The 13,657-nt window shown below is 42.5% G+C and overlaps 1 protein-coding gene across 1 annotated transcript in view; it reads left to right on the top strand.

Annotated features, from left to right (window-relative positions):
- The window catches only part of myt1la (myelin transcription factor 1-like, a), a 155,530-nt gene that overhangs the window by 100,711 nt on the left and 41,162 nt on the right, over positions 1-13,657 (top strand). The window contains exons 10-11 of the mRNA XM_041804476.1: positions 1,232-1,366; positions 6,869-6,959. Of these exons, the coding sequence (XP_041660410.1) occupies positions 1,232-1,366; positions 6,869-6,959 (226 nt within the window). The remainder of the gene's footprint in view (positions 1-1,231; positions 1,367-6,868; positions 6,960-13,657) is intronic.

Genomic DNA, 13,657 nt, shown 5'->3' with positions numbered 1-13,657 from the left:
GCTGGTGGCAGCATCATGCTGTGGGAATGCTTCTCAGCAGCATCATGATATGGGGATGCTTCTCAGCAGCATCGTGCTGTGGGGATGCTTCTCAGCAGCATCATGCTGTGGGGATGCTTCTCAGCAGCATCATGCTGTGGGGATGCTTCTCAGCAGCATCATGCTGTGGGGATGCTTCTCAGCAGCATCGTGCTGTGGGGATGCTTCTCAGCAGCATCATGATATGGGGATGCTTCTCAGCAGCACTGGCTGTGGGTATACTTCTCAGAAAAAAGCTCATAAAGGTCTCGAGTAAAATGAATGTGTCAAAATAAAGGAACATCCTGGAGGATAATCTTATTCAGTCTGCTACAGAAGTATGTTTTGTGCATGTCAGAGCTCTTTGTCTGATTTCTTCTAGGTTTTTGAATAATTATTTTGTCTCCAACATAAACATTTCCAGTGACTTCTTCAAAGTTAATTCAGGATCTAGTATTGCCAGTAACAGTTTCTATACATTTTTTTTTTTACCAATGATCAGTGTAATTCGTCCACTTTAAAGCCACTGACTTTGGTTAAAAGATCTAATAGACTTTACTGTCATTCATGGGTCATGCCATTTTCCTGTTGTAAATTTTCATTAACATAGCACACCTGTACACAGCTGCCTATAGCATTCCAATCCTAAATCATAGACCGTCTGGTTACAGTCTCAGAGATTTTACTTCTGGTTTTCTAAAGCCAAACGACGGTGCTTCCCACCTAGGAATGACTGTTTTTAAACAAACTTCCAGTCAAACTAGCCGTGAGAGTATGCAGTTTAGGTTGACCGTCTGCATAAATCTTAGCTCTAATATATACAACTATTCAGATCTCTTTGTTCCTGTCAGACTGTCTGTTTCTTCTCTTTGAATGGCCTTTTGAATGCAGGTTTTAATGAAACCTCCTGGTCAGGTAGCCAGCCTCAGTGGACGCCCAAAGAAATGCAGTTTTTTCACTCTTGGACACTAGCCTCAGTTCCCAGGACTGGAGGTTGCTGCATGTTCTCAGTCAACAGAAGACCTATTTGACTTGCTAAACAACCTGGCAGACAGGGATCAAGAACCAGGCTAGGGGCCAAATGTGGCTCAGAGTCTGAGCCACAGTCGATGACATTTGGACACAACCAACTGTGCCCACACTCTGACACTTCCTGTCCACACCATAGCGTCTTCTTCTTACCCTCTCTGCCATTTCTCTCTGTCTTTTCCAGATTCTTCCAGGGGGGAGAAGAAGGAAAGTAAATGTCCGACGCCGGGTTGTGACGGAACCGGTCATGTAACGGGTCTGTACCCTCACCACCGCAGCCTATCGGGGTGTCCCCACAAAGACAGGGTCCCGCCTGAGAGTGAGTCCCACTGCCTAATGTCACGCTGCACAGTTTTACATAGTCCAACAAGTCATTTCAGTTAGCATAGCATCCCAGTCCATCAACCCTTCAGTCAGACCCATGGGGAGGCAGCATGTCCGGTCTACTTAGTTTCCATTTAGTCAATCTGGTGTTACGAAAAGGCTAGAACAGCATGTGACTACAGCTCTGTGTCATGGAATTATGCCCCTGTTTAAAATAACTGCCTAATTTACAGGATAATGTAAATTAAAAAGTCACTTATCAGACAAAAAGGCATGTTTAACCTAGGACAATTCTGCCAGGCTATGAGAGCACAGATCTCCACACACAGTCGAGTTTCCAAACTCTAAAGATCTCACAGAAACTCTCAGAAGTAAAACAAATATGGAGGGCTTTGTGTTTGTGATGTAAACTATGTACCATCTGATTGGTGATGTTGCAGTCTGCTTGTTCCTCATTTGTTATTGTATCAGTTCTTTAAAGGCGACATCATGCAGCAGTGGAGGAGTCCTGGTACGATACGATACCGTACGATACAATAGGATGAGATACGGTACGGTATGGTGCGGTACAATACAAAACGATATGATACGATTGGATGCTATACAATAGGATACAGTATGGTACGGTAGGAAACGATACAATACTGTACAATACGATTCAATATAACACGATAGGATGTGTTACGAAAGGATACGGTACAATACAATACAATGTGGTATGGTATGGTATGATACAATATGGTACGTTACAATAGGCTACGATAGGATGCAGTATGATACGATACAGTATGGTACAGTACAGTACAGAGTGGTACAGCATGGTATGATACGGTACAGTATGGTATGGTAGGAAACAATATGGTACGGTACAATGCGATACAGTACGGTCGGTATGGTATAGTAGGAAACGATACAGTATGGTACAATACGATACGGTATGATGTGATGCGGTACAGTGTGGTATGATATGGTACGATGCAGTACGGTGCGGTATGGTACGGGAGGATATGAGACAGTGCAATACGTTATGATATGGTACAGAACAATACGAAATAGTGTGATACGATACGTGTGTGATGCTGTACGATACAATACGAAACGGTATGATACGTAATGGTATGATACGAAACGGTATGATACAGTACGGTACAGTATGGAACAATGCGATACACTTCACCGTTCCATTAGGGAAATTTGTCTTGGACTCCAAGAACTGCACAGATGGAGCTGCTAATTAAGAAGAAGAAAATGCAACCCACATGTATTGCACAAGATTCTCAAAGAAACAGTTCAAAAGAAAAATGCTGGCAATAAAAAACAATGACAAAGAAAAAAATTAAGGGGGAAGCTGTGACTTCTGTGCAGAGAAACTTCCAAAAAGGCCATGTTTGAGCTGTTTATGACTATGCCAACGGTTCTAATTTAGAAAATCACGGAGAAACGTCAGCAGTCAGGATTAAAAACACTTTGTCTACATGAGTGCTGTCTAATACTCATGTTTGGTTCAGAAAGGCGTAGTTCGGTCCAGTTCTGTCCTGGTTTAGCTCATTAAGCTCTGGTCTTACCCGTGTTTCCTCAGCTCACGTCTGTCCTGTCTCTCTCGTTGTGACGGGAAATCCATCTGTCCTTAGAGATCCAGGTCATGTGGTTCAGTTCAGTAGAGCTGGAGGAAAGGAAACTGGCCCTCAAATAGGAGCTCCCCAAGACACATCATTGGCCTTGGCACACCGTTTGAGGTGAATCCACCTGAGGCAGTCCCACCTCAAAAAGTTCAGGGTGTGTCCCCACAGGTGGTGGTTTTAGCCAAGTAGCATCAGTGTAGTCCAGCATTTAAACCCTAACTTACTCTCAGCTGAGAGCTAAAGCACTGTTCCCATCAGTGTCACGCCTCCCTCACTGACCAATCAGATCAAGAGGGGGCGGGACTTCTGATAATGGTGGAGCAGAAACTGATCTGACTCATCCTTTCAAGGGTGGAGGTTCCAGGTCTACACCTGCCTGACCCTAACCCTAAATCCTAGTCCTACACATCTGTTTAGGATTAGGGATGCAGATTTAACTAACTTTGTTAAATTACTGGAGATCATATCATTTTGGTATTAAAAACACAGGAAGCCTGATCTAAATTTCTCTCTGCAAAATATAATCGTCCTAACGTTCTGGTCCTCCTCGATTTAAACTGTGAACATCAGTGATCACATTCTGACGTGAAATGACTTGTTGGACGAACTGTGCAGCTGTGAAATGTGGACACTGTCATGCATGTCAGCCATGCACCACCATGCATCACTCTGCATGACTTCACATCTGTGTTTTGGTTGGAAGTTGTGCATAGATTCTTGGTTTGACAGGGTGAAAGCTACAGACATTTCAGAGGTAGTTTAAATAGGAACATATGTGGAGACATGCTCATACTCCTGCTGCTTTCAGGAGAAGAATTAAAGGTAAATGCTGAAAAACTTTATCTTTAGTGTCAAAGATGACTGAGGCTGAGGAGCAACCGCTTCCATCTTCTGCAAATCAATCATGAAAAAACCGTTCTGCACCCGTGTATGCGGTCTAACTTTCAGAGTCAGTCTTGTGTTTGCTCTGGCATGATAGAGAGCAGGTTTGCTTTGCTTCCTTTTTTTACTTTCTGTTGTCATGGTCTCACCTGCTCCATGTCTGGTTTTGGTGTCTGCACTGCTGATGGAACATGAACAGCATGAACTAAAAGCTTTATTTAGTTGTTGTGCTGCCAGAACCTTCTAAAAGTGCTGCATGATAACACCTCAGAACCATCCCAACATGCCTCACATAAAACATCTTACTTCAGGGACTGCCACACCTGGGCTGCTGGGAATATTTTGTTCCAGAAGAAAGGAGCATCTCCCGCCGACCCTGGTCATTTCAATAGATTTCATGTGAACACGGCAGCTGCTCTCTGGAAACCGAGCGTTCAGAGGAGGTCTTGGCCAGCTTTGAATCAAACTCTAGAGCAGTCAGTGAGAATACAGATGAGAAATATTTTCATAAATTCTGCTTTTTACAGTTTTGTCAAAAGAATGACATGAAAACACAACAAACTCAAACTCACCTAGTGCTGCACAGTTAATCACATTCAAATCTAACTACCTTTTGGGGGGGGGGGGGGGGTTCAAGGCTAAAACCGCTGCCTTGTGCTGTTAAATCCCACTTATTTCCCATTTTGCCACTCTTTCATGCTTTTTGCCCACATAAGTCACTTTGCACTCAGTTTTTGCCAAGTTTTTGTCAGTTTTTTGCCAGCTTTAACTCATTTTTTTGGTCACTTCCCACCTATTTTTGCCAATTTCTGCCCTTTTTTGCCACTTTTCTCCCAGTGTTTGCTCCTTTCAGCCCATTTTTTTGCCACATTTCTCCCAGTGTTTGCTCCTTTTAGCCCATTTTTTTTGCCACATTTCTCCCAGTGTTTGCTCCTTTTAGCCCATTTTTTTTGCCACATTTCTCCCAGTGTTTGCTCCTTTTAGCCCATTTTTTGCCACTTCTTTTTTCCACTTCTCACCTATTTTTGACACTTTTATCCTGCCTTTTGCAAGTTTTTCCCCCTTTGTGCCTTTTTTTTAAACTCCTCGCCTATTTAAGCTGTTTTTGCAATATATGCCAATTTTTGCCCATTTTTCCCACTTATTTTCTGATTTTTGCCACGTTTAGTCACTATTCACTCATTTTTTTTGACACGTTTTTTCACTTTGGGACCATTTTTGCCAGCTTTAACTCATTTTTTTGGTCACTTCGCACCCACTTTTATCACTTTCTACCCTTTTATGCCACTTTTCTCCCAGTGTTTGCTCCTTTTAGCCTATTTTTGACACTTTTATCCTGCTTTTTGCAACTTTTTGTGCCTTTTTTGCCACTTCTTGCCTATTAAATTACCTAGCAATTAAATGCCACTTTATGCCCATTCCCCCCACCTTTTTTTAGGATTTTTGCCCAGTTTAGTCTCTTTTTACCCATTTTTTGCCACGTTTTTGTCACTTTGGGACCATTTTTGCCACCTGTTACTCATCTTTTGATCACTTCCCACCCATTTTTGGGTGGTTTGCTGCTTTGAGGCCAATTTTTGACACTTCTTTTTGTTACTTCTCATACATTTTTGACACTTTATCCTTTTGACACTTTGCAATTAAATGCCAGTTTTTAAGCCCATTTTTTGCCACTCAGAGGAGCGGCATTATTAAAGGCAGAGAGCAGAAACAAGAGTCAGACAATAGTACAACTCAAGCAAGGCTATCAGAAATCAAAAATAAGAATATAAAAATATATAAAGTCTATGTGCAGGAATAAGAAGCTTAAAATATGCAGTAAATGCATGCCTGTGTGAGGAATAGAAACAGTATAAACACATAAAAAAAAAAACAGGTCTTAAAGATTGTAATCCGGATCATAATTTCTGGCCGTGCAATAATCACATAAAAGGATGCAATGATTTTAGTATTCAGTAGTCCCGTGAAGGCTTACTCAAATGTCTGTAGAAAGGTCTTAATATAATACAGATCTGACAGATGGAATATGACCTTTTAACATTTTAACTCAAACTCGACTCAGCTTAGACCAGTCCTGTTAAAAATGGGTCATTTAGTCTTTCCGATAAAGAACTGAAGAGGATCGGTAGTGGGATCAGTGAGGAGTTCAATGAATTCCTAATAAAGATGCAATGCAAATTTAAAATCTAACAGAAGTGCACGATTAACCAGCGATCATCTTTACCATCTCTGTAGATAGTTTAATCACAAACATAAACTTTATTAGATGTTATTGGTATCCAACTCAAATATTTCTGCATGCAAGGAAAATGAAAGCTGAACTTTCCCCAGACTGAAACATCACCATAGATAAAAATGCATTTACTCACATTTACCTTCCCTTTCTACAGTCTTCATTTCTTCTAATGCACAGTCATTAAGCAGCGTGCATTCATCACCTCACACGTTGTCCCTGCACCATCTGCAAAGTCATCAGCAGATCCTAACAGCGCACGACAAACTTTTGCTTCCAGTATGTTCTCGTCTCATGAAATTTCATGAAATGAACGCGGTGATCAAAATGCAAATGAGACTTGTGTTTCCCCAGCAGGAAAGGATTACATGGAGCAGACATGACTAGAAACACTGAGTACTTCGTGATGATTTCTGTGTCAATTTCGGGCTCAAACTTTTCTACTGGGAGGGATGTTTCTCTCATTTCCTGACACCTGAAATGAACCTTCAACTTCTGAGGATGATGCTGTATTTACAGCTCTTTATTGTTCCTACTCCTGCTGCTGACACATAATCCTTTCACACTGAATCACTGCAGGGTTCATTACTCTTCTTCTCTGACACGCAGCGCTCCATCTTCACGTCCTGGCTGCAGTCAGCGTCCGTCCTGTAACCCGTGCATGTGCGTGCATGCCTCTCCGCCGTAGCAGATCTCTGTGTAACTTTCCTGTCTGCTCCTAACCCTCGCTGTCTCTCTCACCTCTTCCTGTCTGTCAAAGTCCTTGCCATGTATGAAAATGTTTTAAAGTGCCCCACTCCTGGCTGCTCTGGACGGGGTCATGTCAATAGCAACAGGAACTCGCACCGCAGGTGAGTGAGCGTCCATCAGCCGGCCGCTAACACTGACAGTGGACATGTGAATGTGGTTGAATTTAAGCAGTATAGGGTCGGGTCAGGGCGCTGATCCTGTTCTTAATTATCTGGACTTTTAACCCTCGGATCCTACTATGTCCATTTTGAGGACATTCATCATTTTTATCATCATTATTTCGAGTTGATAGTCACATTTTTATAGATTGAGGCATCAAATTTGGCCAAAGTTGTTATTTTTCTTCATATTAAAAAAAAAAAACTTGTGTTGCCCATAGAACTCTACTGATGCCACATAGCTCCATCCATCCTTGTTTGTCATAAATCTGAACAATAGACTTCCATTAAAAACAGATTTTTTGACTTTGTGTCTATGGCACCAAAACAACATATAGCAACCTTTTCTATGCAGTCACTCGATCACCAGGGCTCTAAATTTCACCATTCCACAGTGATCCAGCAGATAGTGCCAGTGCACCATTTGAACCCCTTCAGCAACGCACATGCAGGATTTCTTCCATGGGCTCAGAGTGTTTGAAGCACTATTTCATCCACTAAACATCATCAAAATTAAATGAAACGATTGGTGCCACTAGATATGGATGTCTGAGAGTGGGCTACATGTGTAAGGAAAAGTTTGTTTGCTCCTACGTGTGTGCTCGGGTGCAAATCTGCATCTATGTTTACAGCTGGACATGCCGTAAGTGGAGTGTTTACAGTCGGAAATGTTACCTCTGAGTTCTGCTGTCTGGGACTAAGAAAGGGGGACATTTGGACAATTTCAACTTTGCCCTCACTTCATAGCAAGTGGATGGACATGCATGAGGATGCACGGGTCCTTTCCATTAATAGGAGAGAATATTAGGGATGTCAACGACTAAAGATTTTCATAGTCGAATCTGATTCATCAGATTTTGCCTATAGTCGACTAAAAGTCGAGCAGTGTTTCTGCTAGACTTTTTTGTCCCCGGACCGGCAGTCCTCAAGAATTCAGGACATTTAGATCAACTACCAAACATTTGCTTTACCATTATTTTACTGCATTAACAGCAGCAAAACGCATAAATCGCTCTCTTATTTTTTTGTGTGTTTAAAGTATCCAGATGAAAGCTTCGCTTTTCCTTACACACACAGTCAGTTACACAATATACGCTCACGTTAAACTCATAAACAACGACAGTTAGCTTCACTTTAGCACCGTTAGCCTGTTAGCTCATTGGCCGCTATCATAACTTTGCAGCTTACAACAGTCAAATACCATCCTCTACCAACAGCAACGACACATCCAAGCTCATAACAAAAGTGCCCTGTTACCTGGACACTGCGTTAGAACTCTACATTTCAGATGAATAATGAATCTTACCGTCAGCTGCTAATATCAGTCCTCATGATGATATAACTGTAACCTCTGCTAAAGCTGGAAATCCAACCATCCTGGTTTATTTGGACTAGTCCCGAAAAGACAAAAGCTCCACAGCAGATAGTCCGGTCCAGTCCTCCTCTCATTAATGGCTTATCCAAGACTACTTCTGCTAATTAGCCAGGACATCCCGAGCCTTAACAACCAGCTACGCTGAAGAGAGACGGAGCCTTCGTTATCAGCTCCAAGTGGTCCATGCCATTCTGCATGATGTGATTCTGCGTTGACTACAATCCAACTTTATCTGAGGATTGGTCATAGGTAGTTTATTGAAGTCCACTACAACTCTGCCTGGCGTAGGCCTCTCTCTCTCTGCTGCTACATCGGTATTTACAGTTCCCTGTGTTTCAGCCTCTCCGTTACTCACAGCAATGACATAAAATCCTCCATACTGCTGATGATATTAAGCCTTTGGTTAACCAGGAAAACCTCACTGAGATTAAAATTCTGCTTTATGAGAAAGCTCCGGTCAAACTTTCCCTGCATAGTCCCCAGCAGTACTGAGCATGCTCAGAGAGATAGATTTGCTTTGACGTCATCGTGCATACATAATTAGCCATGTGCTTGCTGTCTAAGGTGATAAACAACCCCAGCACCGCAGGACAGTGGGTGTAGACTGATTCTACTATGAGGTTCATAGTTGAATCAGACTCCTCCAAATCAAATCGTCAAATCGCCGACTTTTCCAGGTCACCCCTAGAGAATATATCATATCTCAAATATGCAGTAAATTTATACATGTGCGTAATGAGCATATCGCGGTCACATTTTGGTTAGAGGTGGAAATGCACGTGTTCGTGATTCATATCCTACATATTTCCTCTGATTTTTTATGCCAGTACATAAAATAAACCTAACATGAACAAATGCATTTGTTCACATATGATTTGGTAGAGGAGGAGGCTGGAGAAAAGGATGGTAAAACTGGCGTGTTTTTGGCTCCGATAGACTCATCTGTTTAGCATGGACGCTATCTCACTGAATCCAAGTCACAGGCACAGTGTACAATAACTGGCATCAAAAGGGGGTAACACTGATTTATTGATTGATTGATTTTTTTTAGCAGTCAGGGTTGAAGCTGTTGAAAAGATATGAGTCAGTGAAAATTAAAAAAAATTGAAAAAGAGTGTTTTATTAACAGTTTCCTGTATGTCCAGAATATGGACAAACAAGGACAGATGGAACTAAAATATGGCATTTGGCACTCCCAATAAAATTTGGATGCATCAAAATCAGTTTAACTACTTATCATTGACATGGCCAAAACTGTATTTATTTTTAAAAGTTTTTACTTTCGACACCATTTTATATGGAAAATATGGTGTTTTTGTGTTGTTTACCATGAAAAATAGGGTGTAACATTTAAGTTTTTTTGTTTTGTTTTTTTTTAGTAGTCAGGGTTGAAGTTGTTGAAAAGGTTTGAAGCAGGGAAAGTAAAAAAATGTTGGAAAATGATTGTTTTATTGGACGTACAAGGACAGATGGAGCTAAAAATTACACGGGAGCGAGGGTTAATGTGAATGCACTCGTATAAATCTAGTCATCAGACAAATGCACTCGTTAAGATCTGCAGCAGAAGGTCTGACAGGGATTTTTATTAAACAAAGGCCAAAACCTGACCTTTGCCTGAAGTCAGAGCTTTAGATGTCAGCTCCCTGCTGACCTTCTATAATCATAAAAGCACAAAAACATCTTTTATTATTTACTCTTTGAATATCAGTTTTTATTTTTGAGATCTTCATTGTTTCTTGTTCAGCCTCATGTCCGGCTTTGACCCTACCTCTGCTTTTGAGCGTCCTCTTTGCCTCCTAAACAGAGGGACAGTGGGGAAATCTTCCCATGGGACGACCCTCCAAGGTCCCAGATGAGAGTCCTGATTCATAGCCAGACTGGTCCTGTGCTCCCATACCAGAATGATAACGTTTATTTACCCCGTCACTGTGTGATTTCAAGCCAACTATGCGAAAGTCTTGGCAGAATGTCAACCCACACTGTCAAGCCATAGTTGGGCCGTGGTTGGCCACCGTACACCTTATACCACTGATCATCAACTGGCGGCCCAGGGGCCCAAAAATGGATAAAAGAGTGGCACAAAGGGGATAAAACATGCAGGAAAAGTGTTTTAAAAGGGGTTAAAATCGTGCAAAAATTGGGTACATGAGGAAAAAAGGGGCAAAAAGTATCGTTAATGGGTTAAAAGTGGAGAAAAAATGTTTTTAAAGTTGCAAAAATTGTTGAAAAAATGTAATTAAAGGGATTAAAAAGTGGCAAAAATAGAAGACAGGTGGCAAAAATGGATAAAAGAGTGGCACAAAGGGGATAAAACGTGCAGAAAATGTGGTTTAAAAGGGTTTTAAATCATGCAAAAATTGGGTTAAAGATGCAACAAGTATCAAAAAGGGGTTAAAAGTGTCAAATGGGTTAATATTGGTGCTAAATGACAGTTAGGGAGGGCCCATTCTCTGGGATTTTCAGGAGTCCATCCAATCCTGTCTTCAGGTCTGCTGCATTCTAGATGATAGGGATAGATCTCACTGGTAATGACTAACTACAACTGCAATAATATTTCAGTCAGACCAAAATGTTCATTTAATTTTTGTGTATTTGAAAATCCAGCCCCCGGAGTTTCTGTTGAGACTAAATCTGGCCCTTGTGCAGATGGACTTGATGACCCCTGCCCTATACACAGCATGACAAACGATGCCGATCGGACTGAAAGTCGCCCTGACATCAACGTGAGTTGTCCAACTCAAAATCTGTGGCTGAATTGGACAAAAATCACGCAGTGTACACTCGGTTTTACATGTCTGCTGTCAGGGTTCATTATTTCAAGCTTAGGTGGAGTGAGGGGTCGTCTTAGTTCTCCATGTTTTCTCAGAAGCCCCAAATTCTTCAGGTATAATTGGAACAATGGACTCTGATCATCACAGCATCGTTAAAAAACACTTGTGAGACTTTATACCTACAGAGGTGAAAAAAGCAACATAGTCACAGTTTCTGTTTTCATAAAAAACATAAAAGTAGCAGAAAAGTAAGTAAATGAGTGTTTGGTGGATTATTTGTTGTAACAATGCTTCCTAGTAAAGTCTTATACCATTGTAAAGTCTAGTTCCTTTTAAATGGAGCCACATCTATAAGGAGCATGTATTTGTGGGTTGAGCAGCAAAGCTGAGGATGTGGGTTGGTCCAAACAACTGATTCTACCCCTGACTCTTGTTTGGTGGATTGGATGATTGAAATCTGGTGGTCAACAGACTGGCCCCTCCCACATGCTGGTACCAGCCTGGCTCCTCCCCCTCATGCTGGTACCGGCCTGTATCCTCCCCCTCATGCTGACCACCAGCCTGGCTCCTCCTCCTCATGCTGGTCACCAGACTGGCTCCTCCCCTTCATGCTGGTCACCAGCCTGGCTCCTCCCCCTCATGCTGGCCACCAGCCTGGCTCCTCCTCCCCATGCTGGTCCCCAGCATTAGTGTCCAGTCAGCCAGTGTGGTTGTGTTGGTCACTCTGGCACCAACAGCACGCCCACGCTGATCCCACAAGTGTTCAGTGGGGTAAGGTCAGGACTGCTGGCAGAACATTCCATCCTCTCCACTCCCAGATTCTGGAGGTAGTCTCGGATAAACCCCGTTGTGTGGGGGTGAGCTACATCCAGTGCATGGCACCTGAATGTCAACACCTGGGGGAGCAGAAGCTCAAAGAGTCAATAACAACAGCAGAATCAGCTGTTTGGACCATCCCACATCCTCAGCTCTGCTGCTCATCCCATAAAGGCATGATCCTTACAACTTTGGCGCCATTTAAAAGGAAATAAACAGGCTTTACTATGGTATAAGATTTTATTTGCTAAATTTAGACTTAGAAATCACACCTGTCCAAAATTAAGTCAGTGTTTTACAGAGGTAGTGCCAGTTTGACATGAGCTGAAAAATTTAAGTGTCCAGAAAAACAAGGTCCTGGAGCAGCTGTTCTATTGTTTTGCTGGAATGCTTTGGTCTGAGACCTGGTCCCTGTACCTTGGACAGTCAGATGGGCCTCTCCGGACTTTAGTGCATGTCATAGCTTTGGAAGCCTTCTTGCCAGTAATGTGCAAGGCATTCTGGGAGGTTTCCCTCAAAACTAAGCTTGGCGTGTTCTTTTCCAGAGCTCTCCAGAATAGAGACTCTAGATATGAACATGTGAGATGTAGGTGTAGGGCTGAGTGGAGGGAGCCAGGGCTGTGCTATCCAGTTTAACAAAGACTGACCTGAAACAGAAACACTGATGCATGCTCTTCTCTTCAAGTTTGTCTCTGATTTAGCTTCTATGACAGAGGAACACTCAAACGTCTGCGGGCTGAGCCACAAGAGGGAAATGAGGCTGTAATTAAAAGTGTGTCATGTTAGAGCTGAAGGTGTGTCTCCATCACATGTGGGAAACACAAACACGCCAAGGCTTGTTTTTGAATTATGTAACATGATCAGGGTTCTCGCTGGTTTCCTCACACACGTAGAGCTTCAGATCACAGATACACACACTGCTTTCTGCACATAAATCCCACTGAAACACACACACAAAATCAGAGTTTGCCATGCGACGGCAGCACACGAGCGCTGGCAGACAGAGGAGCACACACATGCAGGAGCGCGCTGGCTCAGACGTGGCTGCAGGGTGTGTTATGTAGCACAGCTCCACTGGGAGAGGAAACAAAGCACCAGCTAGCTAGCTTAGCCACCGTTAGCTACCAGCTTGCAGCTTTCATGTGTAGCAGTCGCCATGGAAACATCTCCATAGCTGCAGCCACAGCAGCCGCCGCCGTGCTGATCTGTCACACACTCCAAACACACTCCCATCATGCTTTTAGAATCAGCCTGTGCTCCTGATAACATCAGTCCCTCTGAGGGTAAGGAGACAGGGATTTCTCTGAATCCAGACTCTGAGGAAGGACCAAGGTTGAGTTTTAGATTAAACAGAGTCTAAGATAATCTCCTGATTTTTACCTCAGAGTCACACCAGAAACTCACGGTCAGGCACTTTAAACTCTCCACCAATCAACACTGCCTTTATTTATAACCTGGATCAGGGCCGGACTCCTGGTTTTAGTCCAAAGACTGAGACTACCTGGATGGATCATTTTAATTTCTCTGATATAAATACAGCTTTTTAATGTCAAAGTGAAAAAAGATTTCTACAAAGTAATGTCAAATAAAAATCTGCACTGTAAAATAAGTGACTGCATAAATATTCCCTCCTTCTAGTCAGTGTTGAGAGTCACCTTTGCTGCACTCACAGCTCTGAG

The sequence above is a fragment of the Cheilinus undulatus genome, linkage group 14, assembly GCF_018320785.1.
Source record: "Cheilinus undulatus linkage group 14, ASM1832078v1, whole genome shotgun sequence".
NCBI lineage: Eukaryota > Metazoa > Chordata > Actinopteri > Labriformes > Labridae > Cheilinus > Cheilinus undulatus.
This window is presented reverse-complemented; position numbering and strand designations above follow the sequence as displayed.